This window comes from Zalophus californianus, chromosome 17 (genome assembly GCF_009762305.2).
Source record: "Zalophus californianus isolate mZalCal1 chromosome 17, mZalCal1.pri.v2, whole genome shotgun sequence".
In the NCBI taxonomy this organism is placed as follows: Eukaryota; Metazoa; Chordata; class Mammalia; order Carnivora; family Otariidae; genus Zalophus; species Zalophus californianus.
Genome location: NC_045611.1, coordinates 41,941,386 through 41,966,293, shown reverse-complemented (window position 1 = coordinate 41,966,293; position 24,908 = coordinate 41,941,386). Strand labels below are relative to the sequence as shown.

General features: G+C 57.3%; 1 protein-coding gene across 3 annotated transcripts in view; it reads left to right on the top strand.

Moving 5' to 3' along the window:
- The first annotated feature begins 6,067 nt into the window (after window positions 1–6,067).
- Window positions 6,068–24,908, top strand: part of PEPD (peptidase D) — a 111,714-nt gene continuing 92,873 nt past the window's right edge. For 2 of the 3 annotated variants that reach the window (XM_027618945.2, XM_027618943.2), the window contains exons 1-4: window positions 6,068–6,134; window positions 13,906–14,089; window positions 16,106–16,233; window positions 23,048–23,111. In XM_027618945.2, coding sequence (XP_027474746.1) covers window positions 6,118–6,134; window positions 13,906–14,089; window positions 16,106–16,233; window positions 23,048–23,111 — 393 coding nt within the window. In that variant the 5' untranslated portion in view covers window positions 6,068–6,117. Of the gene's footprint in view, window positions 6,135–6,228; window positions 6,421–13,905; window positions 14,090–16,105; window positions 16,234–23,047; window positions 23,112–24,908 lie in introns of those variants that run through there. The other variant, XM_027618944.2, reaches the window with a different exon arrangement.

Below are 24,908 nucleotides of genomic sequence, written 5' to 3'. Positions count from 1 at the left end.
CCAACAAGGAAGCTGAGGCTCAGAGAGGTTGAGTAACTTTCCCAGTGCCACACAGTGAGCAAATAGTAAAACCAGGAATGGGATATAGTTTCCTACATCCACATTCTTAACCACTGTGTAAATGTTCTCTAAGAAGAAGTATCATCATAACAAAAGGGACTACTGCCACATTTGTATATACACTGCCTCCCAAGACCTCATTTCACCCTTGGAACTGCCCCACAGCGAGGCAAAGAAAGGCATCTTGTCTCCCTCTCCAAATGGGTAAAGTGAGGATCGGAGAAGTCAGAGGACCGGGCTTCTGACTTTTTTTTTTTAATATTTTATTTATTTATTTGAGAGAGAGAGCATGTACAAGCAGGGGGGAGGAGCAGAGGGAGAAGCAGACTCCCCACTGAGCAGGGAGCCCGATGCGGGGCTCGATCCCAGGACCCCGGGATCACGACCCGAGCCGAAGGCAGATGCTTAACGGACTGAGCCACCCAGGCGCCCCTAGGCTTCTGACTTTGAAACCCAGGCACTTCTTTCCCCATGATGTGATTTCTAAGGGGCCACTTTGTGCTTAGGGAATATTTATTTGTCAGTGATACACAGGCAGGGCCAGGCAAGATCTTTAGAGCCGAGGGAATGAAAATTACATACCTTCCCATGTAAACTGAAAATAAAAACCACGAAGCAAGAAACTCATACTTGTCCTGCAATGGAAATAATTGCATTCTAGATTTTTGCTCACAATATTCAGGACTAGTTTGTCCAAGTTGGACTTTTCATGGTTTTATTTGGGGTGGGAGGTGTTGCTAGTACCCCAAGCTGATCCATCACTGTGTGTCATGGGGCTTTGTATATATGTACCAGCGTCTTAACCCCCGCCTGTTTGAAGAACGGGACTCAGTGAGATGCCAGGTAGCCAACCCTCCCCTCCTGTCCTTGCCCCAAAGTGGAAAGGGGCAAGATAGCCAGAGTGTGGGCATGAGGTTTGGGCTTTGCAATGGGCTGCACTGCCTGCCAAGGGCTTTGGCCATTGGCGGTGGGGGGAGTGAAGCCAGGATGCTGTGTCCAAGATTATGCCCAAGGGCAGAGGTGGTGGCAAGTATTCTGGGCAGCATTGTGTGGTGTGGCCTGGTTGTGCTTTGGGCTACCCACTCACCTAGCTCCTGTTTTCTGAGCCTGCTTCTCCTTCAGATGTGCTGCCTGACATCCTTCCAACACATCTCTCTTCTGCTTGAGATAGACTCAGGGGCTGTTTGCTGCAAAGAATCCTGATGAGCACGGGGACTTTGAATAGGGAGTGACTGAAGGCAGGCAGGCAGCTGGGGAGCCTTGGCAGTCACATGGGGGAGTGGTGACAAAGGCCCTCAGGAAGGCAGAAGCAGGAAGGGGACAAAGTACTGAGGGAGGAAGGGTTGACAGGTGTGAGGTCAAGAGAAGCAGAGTCACAGGTGACCGGAGTGTTACTGGTGACATGCATAGGTTACATGGCCTCTGGGGACACAGTCTGTGGGTGATTTCATGAAGGGCCAAAGATGTCCCTCAAATGCCACCCTGACTGGAACCTGGGAGAGGGGCAGTTATGGATGTCAGCAGGAAGGGCCAAAGTTTAGAACTTGGAGCTGGGCCGAGGGAGAACCATCCCCCCGCCAGGGAGACTTCAGATGCTCCCAGGACATTAAGCCACATGACCAAATCCCCCTGCTCTGGGACTTGGCACTCATACTCTTGAAATTAGGACTCTCACTCATTTTTATCAAGATCTTGAAAGTGGTAATAAAGTTACACCAATGAATAGCCCAGCACAACAGGGGAAATGTAATAAAGGTGAAAACGATAAAAGGTGGAGGGACCAGCCACTCTGCACAGATACGATTCGCAAGAAATAAAAGTCATTATCACCAGCGCAACCTGGCCAGCCCACTCCGCATGTGCGGAAGACAACCATTTCAGAACTTTATTTCCTATATTGAATGTCGATAATTGGATGTATTTATAAGTCTCTCTGGAAGAAAACAGCTTGTGATTTCAAGATGAGAAAACAGTCTTCCAAACAGTGAAAAACAATATATCCCCCATTTTCACACACACACACAAAGAGCTTGTTTCCGTCGATGTTTTTCAGGTGCTGTTAGAATGATTTGCCTTCCCGAAGCCACCATGCCATTTCTCATCTTGAATTGCCTCGTAGACCCTGGCAAAGCACTCAGCAGGGACCACTTCATCTGAGATGCTGACGGCCTTTGAGGGAGGGCCCCTTAGCTGCCACCTCTTTTCTGCAGGAAGGGGAAGAAGGGCAGGAGGAGCGAGGTGGGGGGGCTCTTGGGGGGGCAATGGAGAGGGCGGCCACACTGGCCTCAGGAATGGGAGAGCTGTGGCTATCCTTGCTGACATTGCAGAGGCTGAAGGCTGGGACCTGCCAGAGCCGTGATGGAGAGGCGGCCTCCTGGGCTTTCCCCTTTCCATCATGCTCCTTCCTTCCCCTCAACTCCAGGAGAGGTGGGGTAGGAACGTGCCACTCCACCCCCTTTCACATCCACATACTCCCAGCCCCTCTATTCGTTCTGTTCAGTCGTTTGGTGCTGGCTTCCTGAGCCCAGTCTTCTGTTCTCATCAAAAGCAAGACAATCACAAAAACCCCAAATGACACCCCATGTCACACGCTGCACACCCTGAAGCTGGTGTTCCCATGGGGCAGGTGCAGAATCTCTTGCTGGCTCTTTCCAGTTCTGTCCTCTGACCCTCCGGAGCTCCAGCCCCAGATGTGGGCTCGGCCCCCACTGCTTTCCTGCCCAGAATCAGTAAGTCCCCACGGATCACAGGACAAAACAGCAGCCCGTACCCCTGTTCCCCCTGATGGTGGGCTCTTCTTCCTCCTCTGCCCCCGGACCGCCAGCACAGGGTCTGGGCCCCGACCCCCCACAACGTCAATCTTGGAGTTGCACCAAGGGTGACAGCTTGGTACCCAAGGGCAGAGGCCATGTCTAGGCCACCTCCAGTGTGGTCCCATGGAGCCTTCCTGCAGACCAGTGTCCTCAGTATGTGGCTGAAAATGGATGAAGCCCATGTCACGACTTTTCCAGGGGACACCTCTATGAGGCCCCAAGGGTGGCCCTTGTGTCAGTCTGGCTGGTGGCCACTTCTGGGGCTGCCATCTCAGGCAGCCCACTGTCAGCAGTGTCCATGGGGCTGCAAGAACATATGGCTAGGTTGTGGGGGGTGGGCAGAGTGGAGGAACGTGGCAGGACAGTGTCTCTGGGACAAAAGGAGCCATAGGAGCTCCAACGAGGAGACTTCCCGGGACGAAGTTTCTTGTGGGCGTCTGGCTGGGGCAGGGCACTTTGGGAGAGTTACGATGCTCCGGCTGCTGGGCTGGCGGAGCACAAACACCTCCCCTTGTAGGTCACAACGATGGCAGACTGTTTCAGCCAAAGGCCCGTGACCTCGAAGGTGACATCGCTTAAGGCCTGAGCGTGCTGCCTGGTGCTCTCCGTCGCTGATTTACACACTCCTGCTCCAACTCTCTAAAATCAATCTTTCTCCAATTGCCTCCTGGCTCCCAACAGCGTCCGGATCTGCCCTGCATGAGTAACTATGCAATCTTCTCCCACTCCCAGGGCTGCTTCTCCGGGAGCCCCAGCTTCTGATGAGGAAGAGTGGGGCTGGCGGTGGAGGTGGGGCCCGGCCCTGCCAGAGCCTCTGATGGGGTGGGGTGAGTGGTGGCAGGCAGCCCTCTGTGCCAGGCTCCCATAACACCGGCAGGGCAGGCCCTCGGTCCAGATGGGCCTGGGTGCACAAGAGTCAAGGACAGGGCCTCTCTATTATTGCTCACATACCAGGGAGCTCCACTGAGTTAGTAGGTGCCCTCCCTCTTTTATTTTGTGGATGTTTAGGATAATTACTTATTTTTCATATTAATAAACACTCTGAACTGGCAGTTGGCTTAATTTTGACATATTTTTGTCAAAAGAAATGATGGAGGGAGCCTGGGTGGCTCAGTTGGTTAAGCGACTGCCTTCGGCTCAGGTCATGATCCTGGAGTCCCGGGATCGAGTCCCACATCAGGCTCCCTGCTCGGCAGGGAGTCTGCTTCTCCCTCTGACCCTCTGCCCTCTCGTGCTCGCTATCTCTCTCATTCTCTCTCTCTCAAATAAATAAATAAATAAATCTTTAAAAAAAAAAAAGAAATGGTGGAGGGGCTCTAATTAGCTCAGGGGCAGGTTTTCCTTCCGCAAAGGAACATGAAAAGCTCATTCTGCTCACCCTTCGTTATTTTTACAAAGTGTCTCTTTTTTAGGGAATTGAGTTTCTTTAGCTGAAGGTAGAGCAACTGCTTATTGGGGGGGGCATGTTCTTGGGGGCCCAGGGTCAGATGGTATAGAGCCTTGTACCTCTGCTCTCCTCCCTGGAAACTGGCAAGGAGCCTGATGACCCTCTCTGGGGGAGTCCTACCTGGAAGACCGAGACCTCTGAGAGCTGCTATATGTGTAGTGGGAAGGGGGAGCAAGGATGGGGACCCCCTCTTCCAACAACTCTTCTCCACCTTAACTGGGTCAGGGAGGGGCAAAGGGCTGTTTGGAGGTGCCACCTTCCTCCTTGTGCCTTGACCTCTTTTGGCTGTGCCACTGGCTAAAGGTGCCAGGATGTTTGCTCATGACACCCTACAGCAGCTCCATGAGGTGGTACCATTAGGTCTCACCGGACAGATGAGGAAACCAGGGATGGTGCTGGGATTCAAAGTGGCCATGCTGTGTCACCCACTCTGCTTACGGTCTGGCTTGGTTCCTCCCCCTGTTTAAGGGGTTGGCTCTCTTCCCAGCGTTGTGGGAATACATCACAGCTGTTTCTCCATCTCATCATCTCTGGTGTCCCCCAGCCTGGCCATGGTGACCCACATCCTTGTCTTTGACAAAGAAACAAGAGGTATCCCCAAACCCAAGCCCTTCAACCAGAAATTACCTCCAGCTTTGAGATAGCTGGGGACTGGGGTCAGGATCCCCATGAGCATGTGCTGGGCCCTACCTCCTGTCCTCGCACATCTGCACACCTTCATGTGGCCCAGGATCCCAGGGGTGCCCCCACCCCCAGCCCTGGGCTCCTTTCCTTTACAGAGCCAGCATGGGTAACTAGTCAGGGGTGTGACTGCATAAACTTGGCTCCTGTGTGAGCTCAGGCGAGTTACCTACTTCTCTAGGCCTCAGTGTCCCCATCTGTAAAATGGCCTTAAGGGCAGAGCCTGCTGCACAGAGCTGTTGTGAGGATTTGATGAGCTAACATTTGCAAAGGACAGGGTCACAGTAAGTGCTCTGTACCTGTTGCCAGTAGTTGTCCGTATTACTGTTATTCTAAAACACCTGCAGCTTAGGTTGCTCCCTTGGAACATCTGCTTCCCAATCTCCCTCCCCGATACCCCTTCCTCCAACTCTTTGCAGGACCCTGCACCCAACAGCAGTGCCCAGCAGAGCAAAACGGGATACCTTCTGGTAGATTCTCCCTCCTGAACTGTGCCCTCCATGTGTGCCCTTCTCCCCAGCCCTCCTCACTGGCCCCCCCCTGCCTCCGGGTCCTCCTCCATCCTGCAGTTGAGGGAGCTTGGAAAGGTCCTACCAGACCTAACTTCCCAGCCTCATATACCGGAAGCCCTGCAGGATCTGACCCTTGCTTACCTCTGAGGTCTTACCTCTCACTGCCACACCCCCTTTCTTGGACACTGAACTTTTTGGTTACTCCAACAGCCCTCGCCTTTGCTCAAGTCATTTCCCTTCTTCAGCTACTGGGGTCACCTCTGCCCCGCCCCTAGATTGGGTCAAAGGCTCTCTCTCCCGGGGTGTCCTCCCCCAGGGGTGGGGTGGGGCTGAGACGAGGTGTCCACTGCCTGGGGACACTCCTTTACTCTGGAAAGGCCTCTGCCCCCCACCCCGGCCCCGCCCCTCGCCTGCGAGTGGAGGGACTCCACCACCACCCCCCCCCCCCGCGCCCCCCGCTCGGCTCCTTCAGGTCTCGCGGCGCTGGACGCCGGAGGGGGCGGGGCAAGGGCGGGGCTTGCCCCGCCCCCGCCCCCGCCCCGCAGTGGGACTCTGCCCGGCTCAGCGTGTGCCTCACTTCACGTGACACTGCTGCTGGGTGAACATGGCGGCGGCCACCGGGTGAGTGCTGCTCCCGTCCCTGGCCATTGGCCGGCGGCGCGGAGAGGGGGCCTGGGCCTCCAGGCTGATAGTTCCCGCCGCCGGGCCGCGGCCCCGCTGGTCGTGCTGTGTGGCCGCGGGCAGCGAGCTTCGTCGCGCGTTGGCGGGCGTCGGAGCCCCGGGCGGCTGGCGCCGCGCTCCGAGTCTGGGGCAGCTGAGCTCCCCTCTCCGCTGCCCGGTGGTCCTCGGGGCCACCTTGGCGCTCAGGCCCCACCCGCGCGCGTGGCGACTCCGCCGTGTGGCCGAGGTGAGGGCTCGGGTCTGCAGGCGCGTCCGCGGCCACGCCCCTCAGTTGGGCGCACGGCGTTGCCGGGTGCGGGGGGGAGAGCTCCCGGGAGGAGGTGGTGTCTGAGAAGGGCTCCGAACCCCTTCCCCAACTGGGCACGTCCCCGCTTCCTTCAGGGCCCGAACATCACCTCAGAGGCGCTTTCCCACAGTACCTATCCTACGTTTTGCAGTCCTTTACACCTTCTGATAAACTTTATTGTACATTTATTTCACTTGTTTCTTGTTTTCTCATTTGGAATGTAAGGTCAGGGGCTTTCTCTGGTTCACTCCTGGGCCTCACTGGTAAGTGCTTTGCACACAGTAGGTACTTCCTGAATTCTGCTGCATGAAAGAATGGGTGAAGGGTTCTGATAGCAGGAAGTGTGGACAGATGGGTTCACCAAAGTGTTGGGGAGAGTGTCCAAGAGGAGGGGACATCTGAGCAAAGGGTGAGTGACAAAGGTTGAGAGTTAAGACCGTGCTGGGGATGGGGGAGGGTGGGGTGCATCCTTGTGCTGGAAGGCGTGGTGTCCCATTGGCTTCTCCAGACTTTGTCATGAGCGACTGGAGCCATCTATGGGTTTTAATCTAATCAGATGTGCTCTTTAGATGAGGGTTGTGTGTGAGTTCAAGGGGAGGCCCAATGATGGGTATGGCATATGGGTCTGGTGGTGCTGGGGGCTAGGAGGGGAAGTGGTAGAGAGGGGACACTGCCCCAGATGCCAGGCTGGGAACTGAGATCAGAATGGTGGAACGAGTGGGCTCACTTTTGGGGAGGTGGGGAGAATGGCAACAGAAGATGGCTGCTCAAGTGGCCCCCAAGGTTGAGAGAGCCTAGGACATACAAATCAAACAGTGGGCACCTGCTGTATTCCAGGGACAGTACAGGGCCTACCCTTAGTGGCTTACAGGCCACTGGGGCAGATGGACACATGGCACTCTGCCTGTGTCCTCTCTGCCTCTGGTCTGGGTGTGTGCCATGGAGGGGCATGGGTTCTAAGCTCAGGGGAAAGTGTGGGTGGGCTTCAGTCCCTGGATGACATGTGTGCCAGTCCTTGGGTGCCCCTCAGGCAGAGAACTGTGCGTATGAAGTCCCAGATGAGTGTTAAGGAACCTGGGGTCAGATCCTTGAACCGACCCTCTGAGCCTGTCTGAAAGAGCAGAGTGAGCAGTAGCTGTAGGCCAGTGCCCAGATGCAGGTCTGTTGTCTTTATATCTGGGCTGGCCAGGTGGTCATAGGGAATTCTAGGGGCTGCATTTGGGTTCAGGGCTCCATGCTGTCCTCCTGCTCTCCTGAAGGCACAGAGGAGCCAGGCTCCTTGTTTGGATGGGGGTGAGCCTGGAACTGGCCAAATCCTGGACGGAGGGCTCTTCTGGCAAAACTGATCCTCTGGGCCATGGGGGGAGGCAAGGAGGGGGAAACACAGAATGACAGAATTCTTGGAGAGGTGCACTATTGGAAGTGCAGGTAGCTTCCAGAGCTTGACAGGGCCTCCTTGGCAAGAGCCGTCCCAACTAGTATGGGGCTGCCCTGCTGGACACTTTGAATCTGAGGTCAAACCCTGGCAGCTTTCTTAAGGGGAGGAGGTTTTAAGTGTGTTTCCAACAAATCTCTGTGCCCATCTGCACACAGGGGGATAGATCAGAGTTGTCAGGCATGATGAGGCACTATGCCATCAAGTCATGGCCGTGACCTCCCCTGGGAGTTGGATTTGGTTGCCTGTAGAGTCCTACCAGAGCCTGGGCCAGGGGAGGCTGTGAAAGTCTCAGGTGACTGGAGTGTGCTCCGTGTGATTTGGGGAGCAATGGGAGTCCTCAACTAGTATCTCAGATTCAACTGGAAACTCCAGATGCAATGAGAAGCTCCCCTGGGGAGGGTTTCAGGGTTGATCCTGCTCTTGTCCTGCCAGCTTGGGCAGGAACTTCCAAGTATGAGACAGAGGGTCCCATAGCCCCCAGAGGGTCTGCTCTAAAGTCCTCCCTGACTCCTCTCCCCCTCATCCCAAGGCACTTGGTGGGAGGGACCCCTACCTTCATTTTGAGCCATGCCTGAACTTTCCATGGCCAGAGTTGAGACTTACCCACTGTAGCCAGACCTGTCACGTGGCTTTTCCCCGTTCCCTTCTTTGCTGTGCCCACTCACTCGCTGGCCCTGGAGTGCCCTTGGCCTCTGGTGTAACTTTGCACATACTTGCAGGCCCACCTGAGATGATGATTCCTCCTCCTAGAAACCTTCCCTGACCGCCTGCCTTCCTGACTTCCGATACAAGCTTCCTGCTCAGAACCCCAGAGAATCCCAGTTTTTTCCCACTGAGAGGATGCTTTTCCATGTCAGCACACCTGCCAATTGTGGTTGAGAGGTTGCTTCCCTTCCTGCCTCTGCTGGTACCTTGGAGCCCAGGGACCAGTTAAGTTTGTACCTCCAGGCCATGTGGCCACCCTGTGATTGGTGCTGGGTGACATGGTGCCTAAGGAAGAAAAGGGGGATTTACTCTAAATTAGTCCAGTGTGCTGTCCTGCTTTGCAAGGAGGCTCTCAGTGTTTGAGGAAAGGAGATGTGGGTGGGGAGGGGGACACAATTCTGCGTAGGATGAAGAAACTCCTTTAATTTTTTTAATGGAGTGGCTCCCAGGGAGCTGCTGTCCAGAGAGCCTTTGCCAGCAAGGAAATGCAGATGGGCTGCCCTGGGTGTGAACCTGTTGAATCATGGGTCATGCCAGAATCAGCGTTTCGGGAGAAAAGTAACCTGAGGAATCAAGTTCAGGATCAAAGCCTGTCTGCACCCTGACGTGAACCCTGTGCTCCTGGGTAAGAGGAGTCAGGCTGACCCCGGTGGATGGGTAAGGGTGGGTCTGTGGGAGGCGGGCTGGCTGCTGAGTGTCCCTTTGCCCTCCCCGGCCCTTTTCCAGGCTTGGTCCTGACTCCACATAGCTCTCTTTCTCTCCATCTCTGTGTGTGCTTACCCCCCCCCCCCCGACCCTTCCAGCCGGGGTGAGTGGGTTGCCCTTGCTGACTGCCAGCAAGTGGGCTCGGTGCCCAGCCCAACCTGGAGCCTGAGGGTGAGGAAGCAGGAGGTCCTTGGCTGGTTCTTGCCAGGAGCTTAGCAGCGTGGCCCCATCTAGAAGCGGCATCGCATTCTAGTGCAGGGACCTTGTCCTTGTCTGTGCCATGGACCCCATGTGTATCGGTGAGTCCTGTGCCCCCTTCTCAGCGTGATGTTTTTAAATGCATAAAATGGAACACAGAGGATTACAGGGAAAACCAATTGTATTAAAATACAGTTATCAAAATGTTAATTTACAATATAGTAATAGATGCTTCTTTATTAACCCATTAAGTAATAAAAGCAGCAGGCCCAATAACCACCTTAATTTTGAAGCACTGGTGAACAAGAGTGACATTTTGAGTTGCCATGACGTCAGTAATGTGATAGGAAAATGCCTGTGCTTGTTGCTGACAGATTCGTATGTTGCTGATACTGCTGCGGTTAGTTGCTGACATTAATAATTGAAGAAAAGGCGAATTGGGATGAGAGGTTAAAGCCCATAAAGATACCATTTTTTCACATCCAAGTAGATGGAGTCCCTCAGTTCTGTGTGCAAATCCCCACGAGCCTTGGGTGCAAGTTCTGCACATGGCCACGAGGCGAGGAGGAAGTGCTCAGCATTGGTCTGGGGGGACAGGAATGGGTTGCAGGGGCAGCAGCATCACACTTTCCCTGAGGCCAGCCCCACTCCCGGTCACGGTTGGCCGGGCCGGGCTAGCCCGTTGGGGCTGGAGCTTGTGCTCTGGGTCTCTGGTGCCCCAGGGCCAGTCCGCCGGCCCCTGCTGTTTTCCTCGACCATTGCCTTATTTATGCCGACACTTGGGGATGACCTGGCTTTTGCCTTCTAAATTCGGGATGCCAGCGATAGCGCCAGTGGGAAGCAGGTAGAGGTGTTTTATTGGTGCTGCTTTTGCCGAGCTTGCAGGAAGTCACCTGCTCTGGCTCTGGGCCCAATCTTCTCTCACGGGGTTTGGTTTACACCAGGAGAAATCAAAAGGCGCGTTTATCTATGAACCTTGATTCTGGGGGTGCCCTGTCGTAAGGAGTGGCTGCAGTTCATCGGCCCGCCTGGCCTGCCCTTCTCTGCTGTGGCTGAGCCCCACCGGGACCCAGGCATTATTGCAGATTTTTTTCACGGTAGCAGCTGACACTCCCAGAGAGGATTCTTAGCAAGTTTCCTGTCTTGACCTGGGCTGCCTGGCCCTTGGGCCAGAAGGTCCCAGTCCAGGTGCCCCGAGGCATGGAGGCCTCTCAGAAGGTTCTGGACAAGAGGAAGCCCAGCCCTTCTGAGAGCCTTCCTGGTGGGGGCATGGTGGCAGGCCAGGGGGAGCTGGTGTCTGGTGTGTTGGAGGAGAGAGGGCTAGGGAGAGGGGTGAGGAGTGGTGGGGGACGAGGTGGGCAGGGCTAGGGGGTGGGTGCTGGTTGGAATCGGGCACTTCTAGCCAGTTGTGCTATGGAGTCTGCATGCGTCTGGCACCTTTGGCCAGTGCCACCTGCCGTGGTGCCTCGGTGGTGGCCCCTCTCCACCCCTGGGGAGTGTGCGGAGACAAGGTTCTCCTCTGGGCCACCCGCTCCACGGGCTTTGCTGAGGGAGGGGAAAGAGTGGGGGGGGGGCCGCGGGGATGCTGGTGGCTACACTTGCAGTTCCTGACCACACGGCCAGCTGGGATGCAGGCATGTTTACGAGCTGCCACCTCTGCCCTTTGATCCTTGTGGCTGAGCATAGCAGAAAAATGGCCCGGCCTCGAGGAAGTCCTGGCCCCTGTCCAGCTGCTCTGGGAGGGTGGGCGGCAGGCCATGCCCAGGGACCGGGGTGTTCTCATCCTGTGGACATATGTGGGGTGTGCATGACCCCTCCACCCTTTCTGGCCAGGCTGGGCTCCAGGGTTCTGCTTCCTGCCGCACTGGAGCTGATGTGGCAATTTCTGGTCTGCACAGCTGTGCGGGTGACCCCACATTGTGACAGTTGTTCACTCAGCACATATTTATTGAGTACTTGCCATGTGCCAAGCAGGGTGCTAGGCACTGGGGCAGCAGTGACCAGGGCAGACACAGATCTGTGCCTATTGGATTTACGTTCTTGTGCGTGGAGGCAGCTCCTCCAGTGAGCACCAGTAAACACAGGCTGCATTTACGTTAGAAGGTGTTTGTGTCACTTCAGCCAGGGACCTGGCAGAGCCTCACTCGAAGGGCTGAGGAGAGTTTAATGCAGGGTCAGTGTACAGCGCTGTGGGCAGGTTCAGGGGACCTGGGAGAGAAGAGGCAGGAAGCTGGCCGGGAGCCAGCAAAGGTGGTGCTGGGAGAAGGGAGGCCTGGGAGCTGTGGCCCTGAGGGGAGGGACCCCCAGCCAGCAGGTTCCAGGTTCCACCAGGGAGGGAGCAGGGAATGGATTCTCTGTCCTCCCTCCACCCTCTGGTCTCCTGCCCTGCTTCCCAGTGGCTAAATCCACCTGGAGCCTTATTGAAGTCCTGGGAGGGGGGCGTGCAGAACAGGGAGAGTGGATCTGGAAGGTACAAGTGCTAAGTAGAGGGCCAGGCAAGTTTAAAGTTTAAAGGAAGGCCAGGGAAGACCGTCCTGAGATGTGCCAGAGGTGTCACCTGCTCGCGTGTCCCTGCCTCTGAGGAGCCTATGGCCAGGTGAATGTGGGAGGTGCCATCTGCCCGGCTCTCATGCGGTCCCTGGCAGAGCCCTCTCTCTTGAACCAGCTCTGGGCCGTGCCTGCCCTCCCGGGCCTGCCTGCGCACCTGCTGCCCCCTGGCTGGAGAGCCTGCGGGGCCTCCCTCAGGCACACACCACAGGGCCCTGCCTGACTCCTCCTCCACCCCCTGGGCCTGGCCCCCAGCACGCTTCCTGGAACTTGACCTCCATCCTCCGTTGAGTCCTTCATTCAGGAAGGAGGCGAGGTCCCTGCCCTCCTAGAGATTACATTTTACCTGGGGAGACCAGGATCAGGTAAATAAATGATGTTATGCAGTGCCGTGTGCTCTAGAGAGGAGTGAAAAGAATAGGGGATAAGGTTTGGACGGAGTACTGGTAAGCTTCTGGGAAGAGTGGCCATTTCTGCAGAGGCCTAGATACAGTGAGAGAACACGAGCCATCCGGGCACCCGTGGAGTGTCCTTGGTGTTTGGAGAAGAGCTGGGATGCTCCTGCAGGCAAAGTGGGGGTTGGATCCCCCCAGTGCCTGGTAGCTCTCCTCCAAGTGCACTTGATAGCTGAGGCAGGGTGGGCAGGGGAGGGCCTGCTCAGATTTGCATTGCAAAGGGTCCTTCTGGGTGGGTGCAGAAGAGGCTGTGGGGGAAGCTGGGACCAAAGAGAGCCTGGAGAGTTCCCTGTGGTTGTCCAGGTGGGAGATGGGGGTTCCCCAGCTAGGAGAGAGCTAAGGAGAGAGGGAGCCTGAGCATGGTTGGGGGCGGTGGAAAGAGTGGTCCCCAGGGTCCTGAGTGCCCAGAGGCTGGGTAAGGACTGGGAAGCCAGTGCTGATTGGGAGTGGGGGTCACTGTGGCCTGGCAGGGGCTACTGTGCAGGGAGGGGTGGGCCGAGGCCCAGGGTGGGGATTGAGGAGAGCATGGGTTACTGGGACACTAGAACAGGGAGCTTGAGTGACTCTGCAGAGATTATTTCCTTCAAAGGGGAGAGAGAAAGCAACTGCTGGAGGTGAGTGGCAGTCAAGGGAAGTGTTTTTATCTATTATGAGGGTGAGGTTCCTGTACCTTGGATGCGAAGAGTGATCCTGGGAGGGAAACGTGGTGCTGGAGCAACCTGGGAATAGACATGGGTTGCAGGGTCCAGAGGCAGGTGGGCTTTGGGGAGTGGGTGCTGGGAGGGTAAGCTGTTTTCTCAGCGTAAATGGGAGTGTGGTGGGGAGAGACACCTGCCTGCTCTCCTGTGACGTCTGTCCTCCAGGACAGCACCTGAAGGCTGCCACTGCCCCGTCCATCTCACCCTGGTCCCCTTGGCACAGACCCGCTTTGGGCCCTGGTACTGGGTGTCCTGTGTATGTGCACTGGGGACAGGTGGGTGCCCCAGCCTGCGCTGCTGGGTCTGTGACTTGCAGAGAATACATCATGCAGCCACGAGGGCAGCGATGCAGTGTTGTCTGGGCCAGATCATAGACCCTTCTCGTGTGGATGGTAAGCTCCTTGAGGGTAGGCATTGAGTGCGTCTGCAAACCATTGCAGGCTTTCCCTCCAGGGGCTGGTGAAGCAGATGCAGCTTTCCCTCATCCCCACTCCAGGTCCAGGGCTCAGGGACAGCAGGGCAGGGTGGGGTGCCCCGTGGTCCTCGGCAGCCCAGGGAGGGGCTGTTTCTGGGTCCCCCAGCAGGCTCGGCCCTCTAGTGACCTCAGGCCGCAGGTGGTGGTTGGGCTCCGTGGTGCTAACAGAAGCCCAGGTGGCGACGTGTGCTTCTGTCTTTACAGACCTTCGTTCTGGTTGGGGAATGAGACCCTGAAGGTGCCCCTGGCGCTCTTCGCTCTGAACAGACAGCGCCTGTGTGAGCGGCTGCGCAAGAACCCGGCCATGCAGGCTGGCAGTGTCGTGCTGCTGCAGGGGGGGGACGACACCCAGCGCTACTGCACTGACACCGGCGTCCTCTTCCGCCAGGTGAGCCTGCCCTGCTGCCTTCCTGCGCCTTCAACTGGGCACCAGGCCTCCGGTGGGCCACCTGCCCTCCCCTGGCATCGGGCCTGGTGGGCCTTGGGGAGCTTTACCCCCAAGGGGCCCTGGAAGAGGTGTCAGAGGGCAGGCCGAGGCATGGGCACCCACAGAGCCCCGACTCTGGAGGGGTAGAGCCCTCCTCGCTGTGGATGGGGGCAGAGCTGATGCCAGCCAGTCTCAGCTCTTAGGTCAGCATACAGAAAAATGACATTCCTAGGGGAGCACGCAGGCAGGAAGGCTTCATGGAAGAGGCGATATTTGGTATTTGGCGTGGGCCCTGAAGGCCAGGGCAAATTCTGACAAGTACAGGTGGGAGTGGGTGTTCCAGGCTGGGGAGGGGGTGTGTGTCCACAGGAGTGAGTGATAAGGGGGTGAGCTGGGCAGAGGTGCAGATGGGGAGGCCTGACTTCTGGGGGCCAGATTCTGCCTGCACAGGGAAGATGCGGGCTGCCAAGGACTGGAGAGAAGGCATGGGAATAGGGTGCTGGGCAGGAGTGGGAGGCCCGCACATTCATCCCGGCTTGGCCATTGCTGACTCGGTGACCCTCCCTGGGCTTCGGTGTCCTGGTCTGGGAAGTAGACTAGGGACGCATTGAGGTTCTGGGATCCTGTGTGGCAGAGGGTGGCCTAGCAGCAGGAAGCCAGCCCAGATGTGGTGTGGCTGAGAATCACTGGCATCACCCAGTTTCCAGGAGCAGGAGCAAGGACCCTCAATAGAGGGGCTCACCCAGAAAGCTGGAGAAGCCCTGAGCTGGCCCCACTCTCATCGATCCCAGCTTTGCACCCACTTTACAGATGATAAAACTGAGCCTCAGAGAGGAACCAACTTGCCAGAGGGGGAGCTGGATTAATTAGAAGCCCTTCTCTGGACTCTAAGGATACTGTTCTCTTCTCCTCCCTGCTGTTCCCAGAGCTGGTGCCTGACACCTTGGGAACTCTAGAACCTCCCTGGGGGCAGGCAGAGCCTTGGGGACACGGCCATCTGGCATCCGGGCCAGGAGGAGGCAGGGAAACGTGAAGGAGAACTGAGTGTGGAGGGGCGGCCAGATGTGGCCTCCCCAGCTGGGCTGTGTCCCCCACCCACAGGACACTGACGGGCTGTCAGCTGCTGAGAGCAATTGCACTGTTTTTGCTGAAAGTGGCTCCTGCTGGAAACTGTCCCTGTGCCACGTTCTTGCAGCTGCAAGCCTGCAGTCCCCTGGTTCCTAGAGACGTGGAGGTCTCGTTTTTTCTGACTAGTCTCGATGCTTCTTGAGGTTTGCGTATTCTATGGTTTAAAAACCGATCTCCTAAATTCAGCCTTTGGCTCCCTTTCTGCTGTTATGCAAGGTTAATTTTAGAAGAGATCCTCCTCCACTTCATACCTTTATAACATTATTTGAGCTCAGTGTTTATTGCTAAACACTGAAGTCATCAGCTGCCCAGGAGGTGGGAGAAGGAAGTAAGTCCTAAATGGAGAAATCCATTTCCATGCAGATGTCTGGCCTGGGTGTCTTAAGTCAGGGTGGCATCTTGCCCACCTTTGGGCATGGGGGCAGCAGAGAGGTGCAGGTAGGGCTGTGCCGGGCCTGTGGTGCACGTGAGCACCCGTGTCCTAGTGTGCCCTGGGGTGCCCGGCCAGCGGCTAAGGGGTGTGGCCAGAGAGGGGATAGTGGCGGGGGTGGGGCTCGGGCACGTGCATGGACCGTGCATCCTCAGAGGAGGCCCAGAGCAGGGTGGGAGGAGCCAGCTGGGCTGCCCCGTGCCAAATCCCGGAAGGGGGTGCTAGGCAGCCTGCTGCTGGCAAGGTGGGGGGCAGCGTGCACAGGTGGGGAACTATGTGCAGCTGGGGGGCAGGCTCCGAGAGCCGAGGGGGCCTGAGCAGACTCTCTGGGGGGCTCGGTCTGACACCCCACCTATCTCCTTGGGCCTCACGTTTTTGTCCTGCTGACCTGGTGACCAAGGTCCTTGTTTCCATCCCAGGAGTCTTTCTTTCACTGGGCATTCGGCGTCACCGACCCAGGCTGCTACGGCACGATTGAGGTTGGCACCGGGAAGTCCACCCTGTTTGTGCCCAGGCTTCCTGCGAGCTATGCCACCTGGATGGGAAAGTAAGGAGCCATCGGGGCCCTGTGACTGGGCCTGCTGCCCACTGGGCTCGGGGTGGGGGGCAGGGCCTGGCTTGCAGTGGCAAGGAGGGAAGGAGCAGTGGGGTTGGGGGGGTGTCAGTGGTCGGGTCCATTGACAGCCTGCTCGGGGCTGGAGCCTTGTCTCCTTGGTTGGGAAGGGGTGTCAGAGCCATGGCCACAGACTACGGTCATGTCTGTGTGGAGGTACTATTTATTAATCTTAAAATTCTGGATTCCCAGCTTTGTTAAAATGCTGGAGGCTTTGGCCCCAGTGGGCCATCACTTGTGCGAGGCATCAGTGGGAGGTGGCCCCAAACTTGGGTGTCGTGGGGGTTGGCTCTGGACCCTTCTCTGAGGCCCACCCCTCACGGGGCATTGCTGGGTGCTGCTGTGTGCCTGTCTCTGGCTCTGAGGGAGGCCCTGCCTCAGTCGGCTCACCTATGAGGCCCGGCGGGGGCTCTAGGCTTGTGCTGTGTGAGGAGTGTGGTACTGGGGCCTGGGCTATGTTCGGAGGCCTCCTCCCCATCGTCTGCGGCACCTTCCAGCGCCAGGGTCCTTGGCCGTGTCTACCCCCCGTGGGAGCCATCCTGCCTCTCCGAGGTACTGAGGCAGAAACCATACTTAAGCATGGGTGCTCAAGGCACTCAGGGCATCCCGCTAAATGCTTATCACCTTCAGCGTGTCATTTCTGCCTGGAGAGTGATTCCTCTGGGCTAATGTCTGAATTGCAGCCCTTGCTGCCTGGTGTCCCCGAAGGCTCATTACCAGGTGGGCTGGCTGGCCTGTGGCTCTGTGCAGAGGGCCGGGACAGGGCCTCCCCCACCAGCCCTTCAGTGCAAACTCCGGTTCCTCCTTTGTTGGAGACTTCTGTCATCCTGGGGAAGGGGTTCAGGCTCACAAGTTGGTAACAGTTCTGCTTTGAGGCCTCCTGGCCCGTGAAGACAGCTTGAAGCAGAACTGACAGCAGAAGAGAAGTTCGCCGGGCTTCCCTGGCAGCGTGCTTTCCCGCTTGGCCCTGGGGAGGGAGGGTGGGAAGCAGGCGTGCCCGATCCAGTTGGCCTTTGGAGGGCATGGCTGGGCACCTAGGTCCTGGCCCTCTCAGAGGCCTCTGGGGCAGATGGCCTAAACAGGTCCCTGCTGTAATGAGCAGGTTCCCATTGGCCTCCAAGCCTGGGTTAGGGTGAACACGGGAAGGTTGTGCTGCCTTTTTCCCGAGGGACGGGGTGGTGCATTGGGCAAGGTGAGCCAGGCCCAGTGAGAGCCCCCAGAGCTCCACGCCGCCCAGCCCTAGGAGGGGGTGAGAAGGGGGCTGCAGAAGGGGAGCCGGCCACAGTAGATGTCTTGCTCTGTCCTCTGGACCTCCTTGCCTGCTTTGCCACAGTGTCTTTTACCTGCAGAGACACTGGCCTCCGGTTTGGCCTGGGGGACCCCTCCTCCTGCTAGATCAGCAAGGCCAGGCCTGAAGACATGGGTGCTCACGGGAAGGTGGTTCTGCCTCACCCAACTCTTGCCTCCCCATTCCGTTGTAGCCCTGATAGTCGGCCTTTAGCATATTCCTGGTCTAATCCTTACGACTGCCCTGCTTTAAAGAGGCACAGGTTCCAGGTGGTGGCGTGGCCTGTGCAGGTCATGCGGGTCAGTCTTGCTGGAAGCTGGCTGGATGGCGGGGCAGGGCGTCTTCACAGAGCAGGTCTTGTCACTATCGGGGCCTCTGATTCCTTATCTGTGGGACGGTGACAAGGCTGCTCATGAGGCACCACCGGGGCTGTTGTCATGGAGATGGGCACTGTGCAGATGGCTACCTTTTGTGACAATGAAATGCGGTGGTAAAGATGCCAGGGACAGGCAGCTTGTGATGTCCAGAAGTGGCCCCAGGAATATTTGTGGCCATTCCCGTTGGAGAGGTGGGCTCCCCGCCCTCCCGCTCCTCCAGGTCGAGACCTGGTGACTGCCTTGATGTGTGAAGGTGGCAGGGTCATCCTGTGGCTAGACTCCTGGTTCTTGCTCATGGGACACCTGCCCTTGAACCCTGCTGCCATGCTGCAAGGAAGCCCACACTCGCCCGTGTCAGGGGACCTCATGGACGGGAGCGGGGGTAGGGGGGCTCTGGCTGACAGCCAGACCACCTGCCAGAGTGGGTGACTCCAAACCCCAGCCTTTGAGTCCTCCTGCTGAGGTCCCAGACCTCGTGGAGCAGAGATACGCTGTCCTCTCTGGGCTCTGTCCCAAGCCCGGACCTTCAGAGTCCGTGAACATGAAAAATGTCAGTATGGTTTGCTACAAAGCCCTAGTAACTGGTACAGCTGTGCTGAGGAGTTTCCTGGTGAGAGTGTAGGTCTGGTCTTGGTAAGAGGATTCTTCCAGAACCCTTCCTGCATGTGAGATGATCACAGAGCTGTGGCCTCCGCCCTGCCTGCTAGTGGCACATCCCAGAAATAGCTGGGGCCCCAGTGCCTGGGCAGTGCCCATGGTTTTGACCTGGCTGCCCTCTGAGCTGCCCCGGGACCCTGCCTTCTGGCTCTGAGAGTGCCAGTCCTGAGGGCGGAAGGGCTCCACCGTGAGATGTGGGCGTGGATGGGGGGCTAGGGGAGGGTCTGAGCAGGGCCTCACTGGACTTTCTGTCTCCTGCTTTGTCTTGCATCAAGTTGGGGAGTGCCTGTCCTGGAGGGTGGACATCCTCCAGGGCTGTGGGCGGAGAGGCCTGTCGCTGCCTTGGGGACTCCACCATCCAGTGGGAAAATCTGAGCAAATCTCATCATGTTTCCCCACAGCCACCATCTGGGGAGCCAAATGGCACTTGACTGGAGGGTTTAAAACCCAGGACTTGATTGGTCAGGGAACAGCTGTTAGCAGTTGGCTATTCTGAAGTGTAATCCTCAGTAATACAGGAATAATATTCTGTGCTTTGGCCATGGCTTGTTTTCAGGGCTGCTGTTAAAAGTTCTCCTTTAGGGGTGTCTGGGTGGCTCAGTCGGTTGAGCATCTGACTCCTAGTTTTGGTTCAGGTCATGCATGATCTCAAGGTTGTAAGATTGAACCCTGAGTCAGGCTCCATGCTCACCGGGCAGTCTGCTTGAGATTCTCTCTCTCCCTCTCCCCCTCCCCCTGCTCGTGCACATACATACTCTCTCTTTCTCTCTAAAATAAATAAGTAAATAAATACATCTTTATAAAAAAAAGTTCTCCTTTAGTCTGGCCCTGCTTTGCTGAGCCAGCTGATTATCTGGTGCGGACATAGAGGCTTGTGTGACCTTTGAGTGTAGAGATGGGTCTGCAGTGTGGGTCTCCCTGTTGGAAAGGCTCCATGCTGGGCAGGCCAGAATGAGCAGGTCAGTTCCTTCCGGCCCCACAGCAGAGAGCTAGACCCTTATCTCCTGCAGACCTGGCTCCCCAGTGTGGCCAGCCAGGCAGACCTTTACCTTCCTCTGCCCCCATGTGTCCTCTCCTGGCCCCCATGTCCCGAGCCTTTGGGAGAGAAGGCTCAGTTACAGCGGGACAGTGGCGAAGGGGTTGGTTGTCTGGGGCTGAAGTTGGGGAGTGGCCAGATCTGATTGCGTGTGGCTGTTTCCAGACACTCTCGTGATTAACAGGGCTTGGGAGCGAGGCTGTTGGGATTACCTGGCCTTTGCAATCAAAACCCACCAGACTGAACATTTGACCTTCAGCTCCTCATCTTCCTTTTGAGTCTCTATCTGATGGCTTTTGAAAGTCCATCTGGCAGATACCGCAATCCAAAGTCATCTAGGGAAGCAGCACTCCCGTCTGCAGATCTGCCACTTCCTGCGTAAAGGGCAGGGTCCTGTTGTCAGGGCAGCAGACGCCGAGGGGCCTGGCCTGTTCCTCACCCCAGGCCTTTTTTGGGATAGCAGTGTGGTAGCCCCTAATTTGTTTTCATTTGGAATCTTTGCTCACAAAAGTCTGGTGCCTTTGGATGTGAGTGTCTCCCATCATTTTTGTCAGGACCGGGCTTAGCTGGTGGCAGCCTTGGCTGCTTGCACGGTGTCTGGGGTCCTCTGAGCAGGCAGGGAACTGTCTCTGCGACTCAGTACGGGGCAGCTTCAGTGCCCATAGAGGGTCCCTCATTCCCGGGCACGGTCCTCAGGATCAGGCACCTGCATTGCTTTGGAGAGATCTGCGTTTCTCTGACCAGCCACTGGCTTCTCGAAGTGGTTGCCAACCTCCGTTGGGGAGCAAGCTGCGGCGCTGGGTCGTGAGCAGCATGAGAGGCTGCAGCAGTGGGTGCAGCTGAAGGCGGACTCAGGCCCCTGCGAAGTGATGGTGACTGCTGCACTTGGGTCCTCTTACTTAGTCATTAACCACACGCAGGTGGCCAGCTGGCCAGCAAGGCCTGTGCTTGGCAATTCCATATTCTCAAGAGCTCCATTGTGTCCGCACCACTCGAATTCCTTCAATGTCTCCTTCGCGCAGGAGGCCCGCTGGGGTGCTGCTACTCACTGTGTCGACCCTGACCCTGAATTCTGGGAAAGGCCTCCTCTAAGTCGTGCCAGGCTCTCTCCTCTCTCCTGCCAGAGCTGTCCCTTCCCTTTGAAGGGCGAGTTTCTGGGGTGGGGCCGGCTTCCCCTGTGACCCACTCTTTCCCGGTCCAGTGGCTTTATCTGAACCTCCTGTATGGTGGGATCTGCCACGAGCTGCGCTGCGGGACCCTAGACTCAGGCAGGGCAGGATGCAGGCCCTCCACGTGGCTGCCCCCCGCCTGGTGCTCGGTGGGTCTGTAGCTGCCCCACGACCTCTCCCGCCACTTCTGTATGGCTCTCGTGGGCGTATCGCTCCTTCTCCCGTCAGCCCTGCCGGATCGCGGCTGCTGAGCCTCTGGTGGCTGGCTTATCCCTTCGGGTGACATTTAAATTATTTTTACCATAATTAGCCCCCAAACATGAGCAATAGGTAGTGTTCAAACTTAATTATCTCTGCCCTTTCGGAAAGAATGGCGTGTAGAGTGCCAGAAAAGATACTCACGGCTTTTTAGATTGTATCTGTAAGGTGATCATTCCTATTGAGAACCAGGTCAGTGGTAGTTGGGTGGTTTTGGGTGCTCTGGACTGTGTCCTTTGACCTCTTTGAGGAGGACAGGGGGCACGTTGGGGAGCTGGCACCCGCCCTCACCGCCTCCCAGATAATCAGGGTGGCAGCGGCAGGCTCTCCTGGGGGCTGCCCGGCCCTGGCTTCTCCTTGGCTCCTGTGGCAAGCGGATGACTTGTGGCTGGCAGGCGAGGGGTGGACAGGTGAGCGCGCAGCCCTGGAGCCGCCCGCAGGTCACGGCTACCTTGTGTTTGCCTCGCCTTTATCCCTCCTCCTCCTGTCTCCTCTGGTTCCACATTGTGAAGACCTTGACCTCGGGTTGAGTACACGGAGATGTTCCCGGGTCTCAAGTCTAGGTCTGTGCGGAGGCCTGACCGCCAAGATTCTCGGGCAGGGCACGCAGGCATGCGTTCCCTGGGGTGATGGCTGAGATGCCCCCTGTAGGAAGCATCTCTTGAAAGCAGGTTCCTGGCATTTCCCAAAGCTTCTGGGAATTTGCTCTGGATGCCTATCACAGCTGCCAGCGATGAAGTGACGAGGCCAGAGGTGGGTTGGAGACCTGTTGAGGATGCAGGGCATCTATCCTGGCGCTGGGACTGCAGCCGGTGCAGTGGAGGGTGGATGTGGTGAGGACGCTGATGGCCCCACCTCACCCTTATGGCATGTGCTTTTGTGCATGGCTGTGTCACCACTTAGTCACCAAGGGTCAGTGAGCTGTCCGTGGTAGACGGAGAACTGGGGCCTCCAGCCCCGGTGAGAAGTGGTGCAAGGGCTCAGGGAAGGGAATGGGCATCTGTTTCCCGGCCAGTGACGCTAGTCACTGGTATCTCAAAGGCACAGGGAGCTCGCTTTTGGAGATGGTCCTCTCCAAGTCTAGAAGTGTGCTCCCTCCCCTGGCCTCTCTGGGCCTCCCCAGGCACCCTGTCCTTGGCACCCTCACCCCCGTGTCATCTGCCCGCCCTTGAGAGTCCAGGAAGCACAGGCTGAAAACCATCTGCTGTTTTCCCCTGAGGCCTCTTTCGGATCTAACACTTGGTGACTAGAATACCATGCGATCACAGGCAGGCTGGGGGCATACCCCCCCGTGCTGATGTGGTGCCCAGGCGTGGGATGGCGCAGGATGGTGTGTGTGCGTCATTAGACTTGGCTGGTGACACCCTCCCCTCATGTGGCTAGTGCCCCACCTCGTGTGAGCTCTGTCACCAGCAGTGACATCAACTCAGCCACTGACCAGGAGGCTGGGGGGGGGGGTGTTCCTTTCCAGACTGCAGCCATGACCCAGAGCCCTTTGGGAGGTGGCCCAACCTCCTCCTCCCTTTGTCTCTGTCTTCTCATGGCTGATTTTTCAGGGGTGATGAGTAAGCTTGAATGTTTCTCATCACAGTGAGTAATACTGATATTGACTTCTTTCAAATGTTAATTTTAAAACATTCCTCTAAAGAGGCTCTATGGGGGGCGGGGCGCTCCTGGGAGGCAGCTTATTTCATGCCCCAGAGGGTATGCTGGCTGCCCCCCCCATGGGCTCTCACTGGTGGTGGAGGGGGAGGTGTGGTCTGTAGACGCTTGCTGCCAGTGGCCAGGGTCATGGGCTTCGAGGTTGGGCACAGGTCACCTGGGGGAGGTCAGGGGAGGCAGGTGAGGTTCAGTGTTCACTCTGTGGCCCGGGGCTTTACGGTCTGGGCTTGGGGGCGGGAAGGCAGCCTGTGCCGAGTGTGGCCAAACCCTCACCCTGGTGTTCCTTGTGCTTCTCTTTGAGGATCCACTCCAAGGAGTACTTCAAGGAGAAGTATGCCGTGGATGACGTCCAGTATACAGACGAGGTCAGTAGCAGCCAACTCCTCTCTGAGCTGTTGAGGGCCTCCCTCACCCCCTTCCTCTCACGGCCATAACCTGGCGGCCTGTGGTGGGATGCCACCACCCGGCCGCCAGCCACCGCCGCAGTGGCCTCGTTTGGGGAGCTCCGGCAGGATGTATACCTCAGACTTCCCTGAAGAGGCCCCCCCTTTGCCTGGCCCAGTGCCCCTGACTCAGTGGCTGGAGGCCTCTGGTTCCTGGGTTGTGGCTGCTGAGCTTCCCAGAGGGAGAACATCTCTGGGAGGTCTCATCTCAATGTCCCCCCCAGCTCAGCCCTGGCCTCCACATGTTGGGAGGTCCTCCCCACAGCTGCCACTGCCAGAAAAGCCCCAGACTTTGAGAGCCCTGTAGGGTGGGGTGCAGTTGGAAGTTTCCTGGCTTTAATCTACTTCCCAGCGTGGATGCCCACTGGTGTCATGTGGCCTGGGTAGGTGAATGACTGTCCTTCTGGGAGGTTCTGCATCTGTCCTGAATCCGGGCAGTCGCGAGGCGCTGCCCCTGACTTCCACGGCTGATGGGACGGGGCTGGGGCAGGGGTGAGAGCACAGCAATGCGCCCCCACGGTCTCCTTGGGGGACCAAGACCCCCAACACTGCAGCCACTGCCAGGCCCACAGGGAGACCTCTCTGCTCCATCCCTGGGCACTGTTATAAACCCCACACCGTGTGTAGGTGAGTGCTAGGTAGAACATAAGCACCAGGAGGCCTGCTGCTCAAGGTCTAGCCCAGCCTGGCAGGGTCAGCTGGATGGGGCCCTCCCACACCACATTTCCCCAGCCAGACCGAGATCACACATGGACGTACCTAAGAGCTGGGGATCAGTGTGGAAGCAGCTGATGAGTCAGCCAGCTGGAGACCAAGCAGCTACCCCTTCCCTTGGGTAGGACACAGGCTCTGGTGGGGACTGACGGCCCTGGGTGGGAGGCAGGTTTGCAGGGATCCCGGCCAGGCCCACAGTGCAGTGAAGAAGCAGTGTGTCTCAGCCCTGGGGCAGGGGCCCAGCGCAGCCTGCTGGAGGACGCCTGGCCCCAGCGCAGGCCAGCGTTAGTACTGTCCCCAACACAGACATGGTCCTGCTCCAGTTCTGCTGCCCTAGAATGCCTGTCCCACTCCCCGCCCCCACCCCCACCCCGTATCCTACCGGAGCTCCGAGGCCTGTGCCAGCCCACTGCATCCCCTGCTGACTGGTCCACACTGGCGCCCCTCCCACCCCGGCTCTTGGGACCTGCAGTGGACATGCTGGATACTGGCTGTTGTCTGCTCTCTAGTCTGCCTTTTGCTGCTTTATATTTGTCCCTAAGGCCCAGTTCCTTCCCCCAGACATTACTGTCACATTCTGCCTGCCTGGTTCCAGGGGCATGTGGGCGTCAGAGCTGGTTGAGACCCAGGGCTGAACTCAGCAGTCAGGACGCAGGCTGCTGCGGAAGGTGACTGGCAGGGCGGTGCCTGTCAGGAGGGCCTTGGGAAGGAGTGCAGCTTGTATCGACGAGGCCGTGGGCACCTGTGTCTGCAGCGCCTGCTGCCCTGTTGGGTGACAGAGAGAGGGGGCTTTTGATGGATCTTTCTTTTTTGTCCTGGGATTTCAATACCAAGTTACTGGGGGTGACTCATAGCATCTAAAGAGTCTGTTAATACACATGTGACCTGTTGTATTGATCTCTTTGGGTACAGGATCTCAAATAGTCTGAACATTTATTTGCATGCCCCAATGAGGTCATTTGCTACTCACCTTGTATCTCTAAGTACTAGGGAGTGAGTACTAGG